We start from the raw sequence: 12,166 nt of genomic DNA, 5'->3' as shown, positions 1-12,166 counted from the left end.
TTGAGACAGGGTTTCTCTGTGTAGCCCTGGCTGTCCTGGAACTCACTTTGTAGACCAGGCTGGCCTCAAACTCAGAAATCCGCCTGCCTCTGCCTCCCAGTGCTGGGATTAAAGGCGTGTGCCACCACGCCCGGCTAGAGAACCTGAGTTTTATTCTGAGGACCCATGTCAAAGACTCACAGATAGATGCCTGGAATGTAATTAAGTTCCAGGTGACCTGATGCCCTCTTCTGGTTGCTAGGGGTGCCTGCATCTCTGTATACATACATTTCCTACCCCCACACAAATACACACATTATTAAAAATAATTTTTTGAAATGGGTAGAAGGTAAGAATACACATATTCTGTGGCACACAGATGCACATTTTCAAATTTAAGAAGGAGAAACTATTCTCATAGGAAATATAATCTTCCGCATGCAATATTCCAAAGATTCTACCTATGTGCTTTTAGAGCTAATAAGCGAATATAAGATCAGCACATGAAAGTTGGTTGTATTTCTTTTCTTTTCTTTTTTTTTTTTTTTGAGACAGGGTTTCTCTGTGTAGCCATGGCTGTCCAGGAACTCACTTTGTAGACCAGGCTGGCCTCATACTCAGAGATCCACCTGCCTCTGCCTCTCAAGTGCTGTGATTAAAGGTGTGCACCGCCACTGCCCGGCACAAATCTTTCAAAGAGAAGATGATTCCACTGACAATATCACAGAGGAAATGCTAAGCAGGTGTGGCACTGGGTGTCCAGCCCAAACAAATCAAACCAAGCTGCCCGGAGAGCTGGCTCTGTGGTTCAAGGCACTTCTGCTCTTGCAGAACACTGGAGTTTGGTTCCAGTGGTCATGGCAGGCAGCTCATAACTGCCTGTAACTCCAGGTTGAACAGTGTCCAACCCCTCTGATTTCAATGCTATCTTATATATACACATCCATATTTATGTGCGCACACGTGCACTCACACACACACACACACACACACACACACACACAGAGCTAAACATTTAAAAACAATTAAACCTTTAGAAATAAATTCAAACTCAAACTCACAGAGATGAAAAGAATTAGATTTGAAATAACTAGAAAGCCATCTTTACCAGATGTGGCTTATATTTATAATCCAGCACTCTGGAAGCTGAGCCAGGAGGATTATGAATTTGAAGCCAGCCTCGTCTAGATAGAGAATTTCATGACAGCTTGTACTAAAACGAAACCTATGCAAATAAATAAGTATGTTTTTCATGATATAAAATAAAGTAGAAAAATGAAAGAAAATGAGCTAAGGGCTGCAATCTCAGGCGTCCAGGAGACAGAAGCAGGGGACTAATGCAGGTTCAAGGTCAGCCTGTGAGATAGCAAGAAAGAGGGGATGGGAATGTAAAAGGAAAGAGTTTTATCCACACCTTTAATCCAAGCACTGTTGTAGAGGTTGGGAACAAAGGCAGCAGGTCGACCTATGAGTTCAAGGTCAGCCTGGTTTATAGAGTGAGTTCCAGGACAGCCAGAGCTACACATTGAAAACCTGTCTTGAACCCCCACCCCCTAAATATGAGTAAAAAATGAAAAAAAATTACGCATCCTATGTTCACTGTTGGAAAAAGGTGCTATTTTTGTTTTGTTTTGTTTTCCCATGTTCATGGTTCAAAAGAGGTGCTATTGCAATTAAGGAGCTGAAGGTGTAGCCCAGTAGGCCCCTCTCAGGATGTGGAGTCCCCAGCAGTGTGGGTGTGCGTGGGTGTGCTCAGTTCCACACACACAAGCTACAAGTGAGATAGCAAGAAAGAGGGGATGGGAACCACCCCAGACCTGGAGGTGTCCTTCAGTGGGATAGCACTTGCCTGGCTTCCCAGGACCCCGTGCTATCTATCAGTCCTGCTGCATGAAACAAACGGCTCAGTTGTTTTCATTTTGTAGCAATGCCTGGGTAGGTCCTAAAGCAGAGACAAAGGCAAGGAACAGCCAACAGAGGAAGTCTGGTAGGAAAGAACTGACTTAGGCTAGGGGTGTGGCTCATGTGACAGGGTTCTCACCTAGCAGGCAGGTGGTCCTGGCTTGGATCCCTAGTGCTTCATGGTGGCACATGCCTATTTAATCTCAGCGCTTTGGAGGCAGAGGCAGGTAGATTTCTGAGTTCGAGGACAGTCTGGTCTCCAGAGTGAGTTCCAGGACAGCCAGGGCTACACAGAGAAACCCTGTCTTGAAAAACAAAAAACAAAAAACAAAAAACAAAAAACAAAAAACAAAAAAAAAAAGAAAAAAGAAAAAAGAAAAAGAAAAGTTTTATTATTAACTTGAATATGGTTGAGGCCATCATGGTCTACATAGCAAGATCCTGACCAGTGGGGATACATAGTGAGTCTTTGTCTCACTACAACAAACAAATGGGGCTGGAGAGAGCGCTTAGAGGTAGGGAGCACTGGATATTTTTCCAGAGGACCTGGGTTCAATTCCCAGCACCCACATGGCAGCTATGTGTAACTCCAGTTCCAGGGGATCTGACACTGCACAAAGACACATATAATCAGGTAAAACACCAATGCACATAAAATATAAAAACAAATAATATTTCTGTGATATGTATATGCCTGAGTGTCTGTATGTGTCTGTATGTCGATGCAGTTGGAGGCTAGGAAATCTCCTGGAACTAGATGTACAAGAGCTGTGACCTAGGGGCTAGATAGGTGGCTCAGAGGTTAAGAGCACTGGCTGCTCTTCCAGAGGTCCTGAGTTCAATTCCCAGCAACTACATGGTGGCTCACAACCATCTGTATTGGGATCCTATGCCCTCTTCTGGGGTGTCTGAAGTCAGCTACAGTGTGCTCATAATCATGTACCTAAAATAAATACATAATTCTCTTTTTTTTGTTTTTGTTTTTTTGTTTTGTTTTTTGAGACAGGGTTCTCTGGCTGTCCTGGCACTCACTTTGTAGACCAGGCTGGCCTCCAACTCAGAAATCCACCTGCCTCTGTCTCCAGAGTGCTGGGATTAACGGCGTGCATCACCACGCCTGGCTAAAAAGCTGTGATCTGGGTGACATGTGTTTGGGTGACATAGGTTTTGGGATCCAAACTCAGGCCCTCTGGAAGAGCAGAGTGCCCCTAACTCAAGCCATCTCTCCAGTCCCCAGCTTCACACTAGCTGATTCCAGATAGCTTAGCCAGTCTGCCTATTGTATAGTAAATGTGAACTCAGTGAGAGACTCTGTGAAAGGAATAAGGTAGACAATGATGTAGCATAGCTCCAGCGTCCTCTGCTGCTCTCTGTGGGTACTGGGTACATGCACTGGCATGAACACAGAACACGTGTGCATAAATACACATCACACATACACTCAGGAGAATGCATGGGTCTAAGGATGTGGCTCAGGAGAGCGCTTGTCTAACATACAAGATGCCTGGGGTTCCGTCCCCAGGACCATGTGGTGGTACACATCTGTAATCCCAGCACTCAGGAGATGTTTATAGAAGGGTCTCAAGGTTCAGCGTGGTTTTCTGCGGTACAACTGAGCTTGAGCCCATTGTGGGATACATTACATCCTGGTAGTGTAGTTCAGTGTGGAGCTCTGGGTTCAATCCCCAACATCACATAAGACAAAAACATTTTTAAAAAATACTTTTTTGCCCGGCGTGGTGGCGCACGCCTTTAATCCCAGCACTTGGGAGGCAGAGGCAGGCGGATTTCTGAGTTCGAGGCCAGCCTGGTCTAAAGTGAGTTCCAGGACAGCCAGGGCTATACAGAGAAACCCTGTCTCGAAAAACAAAAAACAACAACAAAAATACCTTTTTTTGTGTGTATGTGGATTACAGGACATGAGACTAGGAATCTGAACAGAGTGGCTGAGGCAGGAGGATTGCTTCAAGTTCCAGGCAAACAAGAACAAAAAGTAAAACGCTAAAATCCAACCAACCAAGCAAACAAACACACACGAAACAGCAGGCAGATGGTATTTGGTACTTTGGTGCATACCGGTAGTTTTAACTAGCTCGGAGTTTGAAACAGGAGGATCACCAAGCTGAGACATATAAAGCTAACCCAGGCAAAATAACAAACAAACAAACCCCTGCCAAACACCAAACCAGGTAGTGTGGCCCATGCCTTGAATGCCAGAACTGCAGAGACAGAGGCAGGTAGATCTTTTTGAGTGTAAGGCCAGCATAGTTCACACTGCAAGCTAGCCAGGGATCTTAGGATCTTATTCATTTAAATAGTCCTGTTTTAGATCCGTCTGTGTTACATTATTAGAATTAATTTTACGTTATGTTCTGCTTTCAAAAACTGATTAGTGAAACATTTAAAATTATGTATGTGACTTGCTTTATATATTTTTACCAGCCATTGTAGAATGGGTAGCATTTGTTTCTTTATAAGAGAAAAATGTCACCGGGAAGCGTTTGCCAGAAGGAGTCTAAGGCTGATGGCAGGGGTGCTGCTGCTGGTGGTGGGGAGGGTGGAAGAGGAGGTCCCCTCTTCTGCACCTTTCGTCCCAAAGAAGGGGGGATTAGGACCCCGGTGGTGGTGGTCCCCTTTTTTTCTCTAGCGGAGAGGCTGACGCCGTTGTCACCAGATCCACAGATGATGTCTAAATATGACTAATTAAAAAAAAAAACCTGCAAACCATGGCGATTAAAAACAACAGAAAAGGGTGGGCGTTTTATGTAATGTGATGAGCATTACTATGCAGGCAGAACTCCAAAATATAGTACCTTCGGAAGGTTATTCATCACATCCCAAATACGTTTGGTTGTGACGTTTCAGTCACTTTAGAGATGGGCGGGGGCGTGTGTGGGGCGGGGTGGGGAGGGGAAGAGGGGTCCAAAAAATGGAGTGCAAACTCCGGGGAGTCGAAACTTTGCCAAGTTCACTCTTGCTTCCTTAGCCTATAAAAACCGTGTGTCGGGCACACAGTAGGTGCTCGGTTGAAATATTCCAACGAGTTCGTGTGACAAACGTCATGACGGATGCAAGAGCGAATTTTCTGGAGGAGGTGTCGTTGTCTCTCCATCCAGCTTTTGTCAGTCTCAAAGGCGTTTTGGGTTCCCAAAGGGTTAAAAAAAAAAAGCCTACTTAATCCAAGCAGAGACATGACATTTTTTTTTCCCCCTCTCGAAATAAATGTCAAGAATGGGCTATTCTAATTCTGGGATAGAGCCAGACGTGGGCATCTGGAATGATTTCCGTGAATTAAAACAAAACAAAAACAAAAACAAAAAGAAAACCCCCCAAAAAACCAAAACCAAATCACCCCAATCGCCACCATTTTCTCCAGGTAATTTTCCATCCCTGCCCCCACAGTCAAGAGACACAGGGAAGAAGGAAAAAAAAAGTACTTCTTCCATCCTCCCTGGCTGTTTAAGAAAAGAGGAAGGCGCGGGCCAATGAGCAGCGTGCGGGAGGCCGGGGCGCGGCGGGGGCGCCGCGGGGACCGCAGCCCCCCAAACTTTGGCAAGTTGCGGGCGGCGGCGCAGCGCGGGGCGCGGCCGCGGGAGGAGCCGCCCCCTCGACGCCCGCCGCCCCCTCCCGGTCCGGCCCCGGCCCAGCACCGACCGGCTGGGCTCAAAGTTTGCGGCCGCCCCTGCGCCGCGCGCCCGATGTATGGGTGATCTACTGCGGCGGCGGCGGCGGCAGGGTGAGGGACGGCCATATTTGCCGGCGCGGCCCGAGCCGGCGACAACAAAAAGTGCGCGGGCTCCCGGCGGGCGCTCGGACGGCTGCGGGGACGTGGGGCCGCCCGGCCCGGGCCTCGGCCTCGGCCTCGCCGGCGCGCTCGCGGCCTGGCCCGGCTCTGCCCGGCGCGCCCGCCGCCCGCGGGGATGTCGTACAAGCCGAACTTGACCGCGCACATGCCCGCCGCCGCCCTCAACGCCGGTGAGTGAGAGCCAGCGAGCGCGCGCCGCCCCGCGCCGCAAGTGTCGCCAAGTTGGGGGCTCGCGCTCCGGGCCGCGGCCCGGGGCTCCCCGGAGGCGCGCGGTGCCTTGGGCGGGCGTGCTGGCCGAGGATGGTGGCGCGAGGGAACGGGGCGGAGAGAAGGAGGTGTCCCGGGCCGGGGCAGCGGGGACGCCACCGCCACCGCCGCCGCCGCCGACTCAGCCGCGCCGCCGCCGCCATGATTCCGCCGCCTCCGCTGCGCTGCCAAAGTTCGCGGTGCGCCGGGAGATCGGCGGGGCAGCGGCCCGGGGCCCCCGGGTGTGAGCGGCGGGGCGGCCGCGGATGGCGGGGAAGCGAGGACGCGGGCAGCCGGGCGAGGAAGGCTTTTTTCCCCCAGCTTCCCCCCACCCCCTTTTCTTTCCCCTTCCCTTAGGCTTTTTGGGCGGCTCGGCGAGGGCCCCTGCCGGCGGGAGGCGGGCGACGCAGCGAGCAAGGAGCGGGGCTCCGAGGGTCGGCGGAGCGGGACAGGCTGGGGCCGAGCCGGGTGCAGGGCGGCCGCGGGCCCGGGAGGATATCTGGCCAGGGTTCCGGGTGGCGGGCCCGGTGGGCAGGGGCCGCTTCTTGGGGATGAGAGCGACTCCCGGGTTCCTTACCCCGGCCCTCGGGAGGCCCCCTTGGAAGAAGTTGCAGTGCCCCGGCCTCATGGGTTCTGTGGGCGGCGTGCTACGGCTCTCCGGTCCCGGGGGTCCCCATCTCAGATCTCCCACGTGGGGACGTCCCCGCAGGACCGCGCTGCGCAAGCCAAGGGGACCTGGTCTCCCTTCCCCTCCGGGCCTGGGCGCCGCCGAGGAAACTCTTGAAAAGTTCCCAGGCAGCTTTGGGATGTGGCTGGGGGCTAGCCCCGGACCCCGAGGGAACCCGGAATAGGGATGTGAAACTGACTTCCAGAGGTGACTGGCTTTGTGTCCAATTCCTGTACCCTCTCCTCCCAGACATTTGGCTGTGAGCAGACCACCCCAAGTAGTCTGATGCCCCAACAAATGCCAAGTAGTGAGGACCAGGAGGGATAAGGCCTTTGGGAGGAGTTGGGGGGTAGAAGTTGGTTATGGTCGCTGTGTGTTAAAAATCCCACCCGCGTTGGCACTTCCAAGTTGGAGGTCTTGTGTCCAAATGTTGATTCCAGAACTCCAGAAACCCTCAGAGGGACCTGGCAAAGCTCTGGACGTGTGTTTTAAACTACTTCTCTGCTCTTTGGGGTTTCGAAAAGGTTGAGATTTAGGGTGCCAGCCTGGGAGAGTTGAAACGCTAGCACGTGGGCACAAAGACCCCCCCTCCCCAAGAGCATGTAGTCACTGTATCTTTTCAAATGGTTTCACTCCCTTTGGGTGACAGGATTTGTCATCAGATATGATTTTTGCCTCTCAGCCTTCTTGGTCAGTGTTTGGGATGGAAGGGCAGTTAGGTTGCGTTGCCAGCCCTAGGGAGACCAGAGACGTAGGCTTGATCTGGGCTAGTTCCCCGTGGGTCTCACACTGGGGACCTTTTGGGGTGTGGGTCCCAGTGCAGACCGCCCCTGGGACTCTGAAGCCCTGTTCTGGGCTTGCTAGCACCTGTATTCAGCTGTAGTTATTTTGCCAATGGGGAATGCCAGGATGCGTGCGGGGGTCTCCAGGTGTCCGGCATTTTGGTGGGGGCCCGCCCGCTTGCCGGTATTACTTTGCAGAAAGCCCTTCTCTCCCCTGCCATCTGCATCCAAGATGGACTCTCACAGTGGCTCCTCCGCCTTCCCTGTCATCATCTCTCACGCCCTCCAGGCCTGCCTCCTGCTCACTGAGTTGCCAAGCTGCGGCCTGGCCGGCAGTGGCAGTGGCGGAGTTAGACAAAGCCCCCGCCTTCCCCGCCCGAGAGCCCCCCTCCCCCCAGGGCGCCCCAAGTGGCGGGAAGGCCGCCAGCTCCCCAGGCCCAGGCCGCTCTTTGTCTGGCATGGGGGCGGGGAGCTGAGCCTGGCCCCAGGAGCTTCCTGGCCTCTGCCAAGCCCTCTCAGCTCTCTGCACACTGCGCTCATTGTCTGAGATGCTCCACACCGGCTGAGCTGACGTGGAACCGCCTCCCTGGCCTCCTTCAGCCCAGGTGCCGGTGTCTTCCGGAAGAAGGGGGCATGATGGGCGGAGGAGCCCCCTTCCACCCCGAATCCCTCCCGGGGGGTGGGGTGGGGGGGACAGACACCTTCCCTAATACTGCATATGGTGCTGGCTTTGACGCAAAGTCAGGTTCATCTCCACTCCGGGGTAATGGAAAATAGGCTTGAGGTCCTCCACCAGTATGGGGGGTACTTCTCATTCCTTCTGTATCCCCACTCCTCTAAGGGCATCCCCAACGCCTTTAATCCTTCCATTGGGGAATAGGGCCTCAAACAAGTGGAGAAACTGAGGCCTGGAAGAGCCTTGGCAGGTCCTACAGCCAGAAGTGGCACTGCTGGGACAAACCCCCAAGTCCTGGAGAAAAGATGTGACAGAGAGGCGAGAAATAGTGAGAAGCCGAGGGAGCACAGAAGGTGTCCCTGGGGAGTCAAGGAAGGCCAGGCTACTATCTCCATGGGGCCGGAATCATCCAAAGGCTTCCAGTGCTCTGTCATGGCACTCTGTCCCTTCAGCACTTATCCCCTACCCTATCCGAGCCCAGGAAGGGCTTGGCAACCTGTAATGGGAAGGGTTGGAACCCACCTCCAGGCCTCTGAAGGAGCCATCTCTGATGGGGTTGCAAATCGGTTTTGGCACAGTGGTGAAGCTAGGGTTGCTCAAGTTGGGTGGCAGGTCCTTAGTCTGCTCTGCTCAGGAGCCACATGCATACCTGGTGCCTAAGCCTGGGTACACTCTGCCTTTCAGTGCCATGTCCACCCTTGGACAGAGAGAGGGGCTGGGGTTGCCAGTTTGCTGCTGAGCCACTTCTGTGCAGTGTGGCTCACCCTGCAGCCAGGCCAGAGGATTCACGGCTCCTCCCAGCTCCAGCCAGCCCAGCTCCTGAACTTACTTCCTCCTGCCCCTCCCCTCGCCCACACCAAGTGAGCAGCTGGTGACTTGGCCAGCCTGGTACCAGCTGTCCATCCCTGGGGCCAAGTCTGCAGAGCCGCTGTGTGCGTGAGAGACAGTTTGGCTCTGGGGGCGGTGGTCAGGCAGCTGCCGAGGAAGACTAGGTAAATTCTCCATGGTTACTGCTGTTTGTAATTCGAAGGACATCCTCTACCGGCCTAATGGCCACTTGGTTGCCATTATGGGTCTGCATGCTGCAGCCAAGGGCCTCCTCATTGCATATCTCAGATGTGACATTCTGTGCTGGGCTCTGGGCCCTGGCTTTGTTCTGACTGCTGCACCTGGATGGTGTCCTCAAGAGCTACAGTCCATCTGTGGGGTCTTAAGCCCTGCTTCTTGGAGTGTAGAGCCGCTGAGTGTGTGTGTGTGTGTGTGTGTGTGTGTGTGTGTGTAGGCAAGACTTCTTTCTTTGGAGGGGATGAGAAGCTCTGAGAGGCTGAGAGGCTTGTCTAAGGCACAGAGACTGTTTCCAGAGCCTGGCTTTGTGGGGGCAGCACGTCTGTTTCTCTTAGGGTTCTGTGCCTTCATGCCTTTGTGGGGTTTCCTTGATGTATTTTTTTTCCAGCAGAGGTGGGTGCATAGGAGTGCATGGGTAGCTCTGTGTAACAAATTCTAGCCCAGGTTAGACCAACCTTGGTAGTTGCCAGTCACAGATGTAGCTTTGGTTCTCAGCCTCAAGTGAGTAGGAGCTGAGGTGGTGCCAGCAAGAGTTAGTCTGGACACAGCTATCAGTTTCAGTTTTGGTAGTGGTCTCTCTTGGAGTTCTGTGGGTGGGCTAGGCCGAGTTGTCTTCTGAGGTACTAGGTGTGTGTGTGGAGTGGCTGCTCTTTCTGCCTTGGTTGTTTGCATTCATCTAGATTAGTGGCTGTGTGTGTGTGTGTGTGTGTGTGTGTGTGTGTGTGTGTGTAACAATGAGGACCTTTTGTACCTACTGCACCTTGGTACAGATATCCAAGTCTGGGGCACCTCTAACTTCTCCCTCTTTCTTGCTGCAGGAAGTGTCCACTCACCCTCTACTAGCATGGCGACCTCCTCCCAATATCGCCAGCTGCTGAGTGACTATGGGCCTCCATCGCTAGGCTATACCCAGGTATGCTAGTGCCGGTGACGGGAGGGCCACATGGGCAGCTGGAACACCAGGGGTGTAGATAAAGACCACTGCTGGAAGAGGGGGTTGAGGGACAAAGATTCTCCTGTGTTTCCTTAGCCATGGCTGAGGCCTGCCTCCCACTCTTCACTTACAGGGTAGTTGGGACTGTTCAGGGCACATGAGGGGATGGGGATGGATGTGTGAGAGGGCCCGAGTCTCTGTGGGTTGCTTTGTTTCCTGGACAAGTAAGGTCCAAGACAGAAACTAGGGACAGGATATTTGGAGCTGGCAGTTATGAGTGTGGTTCCCAGTCAGCTGCCTGACTGCTTCTATCTATCCGTTATGAGACCATAACCCATATCTCTCATTAGTTCACTTCCTTGAACCCAAGGTCATGGTCAGGAGGCAACTAACTGGCTGCTACTGTACTTTTGGGTGGCATCTGCAGGGGACATGCTGTAGTTGAAAAGGTTTCTTGCAACCCTGGTTGCCAGCAGGAAGATTCTATGAGCCAAACCCCAGCCAGTGTTCTGGGGTTGCCATGGAGGTCTGTCTTTGGCTAAAGAGGCTGTGCACAACCTCTAGCCATGCCCCGGCAGCCTATGCTATCCCAGGAGGAGAAGGAGGCCCGGGCCCGGGAGCGGGATAGGCTGAAGAAGCGGAGGCGGCGGGAGGATGGGCTGAGGCGCAGCTTGGAGCGGCAGCGCAATGCCCTGGCCATGAGGCGCCGGCGCTGGGAGAAGCGAGAGGCCAGGAGGTGGATGTGCCAGGAGGCTGAGCTCCAAGGCCTGGCCTGTAGGCCTGGTGGCGAGGCTTGGGAGTGGAGGCAGCAGAGGCGAGAGGAGCAGTCCAAAGCCCTGGACAGGGAGCTGGCCACCATGGTCCAGCTGCGGCAGGAGGAGAGGCTGGAGCCAGGGCCCTCAATGATCTGGGTGCTTGCTTGGGCCATAGCCTGGAGATAAAGGCTGTGGGGAGGATTTGGCGATTTTGATAAAGTTCTAGGCTCATCCTGGGTCCTTAGTTACTGTTGAGTTCCTCCAGGGGTGACTTCCATCTACACTCATTGTGGACACTTGACTCCCAGGAAGCACCCTCTCTTTGTCTCGTGGATCTAGGTGCTTCCTGTGACAGTCGGATCTTTTTCCCTGTGTGGATGGTAAAGTTGTTTTTCTGGATGGAGCCTGGCATGAGGACCTTTTACCCTACTCAGGAGTTATCTATGGGAGGGCTATGCTTCAGCTAGGAGAGCCCTGGATGGAGCCTAAGTCTAGGTCACTTTCTCTCTACCCATGGGTGGCTACTGTGGTGGGTCAGTCTATCCTAACTCTTGTCTTCTGATCATAGGGAACTGGAAATAGCCAGGTGCCTCAGAGTAAATATGCAGAGCTGCTGGCCATCATTGAAGAGTTGGGGAAAGAGATCAGACCGACGTATGCAGGGAGCAAGAGCGCCATGGAGAGGCTAAAACGAGGTAAGCGTGGTTAGGGGACTGAATGTTGCCTATCACTGGTGAACGGCTTTCTGAAGCCAAGCATCCAGGTAAAATACCTGTGCTCCTAGGTATTTGGGAGGCTGAGGCAGGAGGATGCCTTGGGCCCAGGCAGTAAAGGCTAAGGGGTTTCCTAGGGGAAGCACTAGTTGGTCAGGGAGAGAGCACTTGATCCATGGGTTGGTACTTTTGGAATGTGTGCTATTGCAGTTGTTAGGGCAACTCTAGATTCAGTAGGTGTTTATGGTGGGGGATGGGGCTCATGGGTTTCTGAGAAGGGAATGGTAGTGAGCCCTCCTCCTTCCTGACCCTCACCAGAGAGACTCCCCTGGCTTAGTGGAATTCTTATATTCCTCTGCTGTCTCCCCATCTGTGCTCCTATGGGACCACAGCATAGGCCCCTAAGCAGCTATGACTGCAGAGGTTCCTGGGTGGTCTTGGGTCAGGGTTCCTTGGTGTCTGTACTGCCCACTGCTGTCATGTCTTTAGTGCAGCCTGTCCTCTGATCTGGGTAGGGGAGCATCTTGAGATTTTTGTTTTTTTGTTTTCGAGACAGGGTTTCTCTGTGTAGCCCTGGCTGTCCTGGAACTCACTTTGTAGACCAGGCTGGCCTCGAACTCAGAAATCCGCCTGCCTCTGCCT

At 53.2% G+C, this 12,166-nt stretch overlaps 1 protein-coding gene across 2 annotated transcripts in view; it reads left to right on the top strand.

The window, feature by feature from the left end:
* The first annotated feature begins 5,481 nt into the window (after nt 1-5,481).
* Nucleotides 5,482-12,166, top strand: part of Cdk2ap1 (cyclin dependent kinase 2 associated protein 1) — a 9,100-nt gene continuing 2,415 nt past the window's right edge. The window contains exons 1-3 of one of the 2 annotated variants that reach the window (XM_021162867.2): nt 5,482-5,856; nt 9,941-10,035; nt 11,380-11,506. In XM_021162867.2, the coding sequence (XP_021018526.1) occupies nt 5,802-5,856; nt 9,941-10,035; nt 11,380-11,506 (277 nt within the window). In that variant the 5' untranslated portion in view covers nt 5,482-5,801. Of the gene's footprint in view, nt 5,857-9,028; nt 9,050-9,940; nt 10,036-11,379; nt 11,507-12,166 lie in introns of those variants that run through there. The other variant, XM_029478007.1, reaches the window with a different exon arrangement.

Source organism: Mus caroli, chromosome 5, assembly GCF_900094665.2.
Source record: "Mus caroli chromosome 5, CAROLI_EIJ_v1.1, whole genome shotgun sequence".
In the NCBI taxonomy this organism is placed as follows: domain Eukaryota; kingdom Metazoa; phylum Chordata; class Mammalia; order Rodentia; family Muridae; genus Mus; species Mus caroli.
This window is presented reverse-complemented; position numbering and strand designations above follow the sequence as displayed.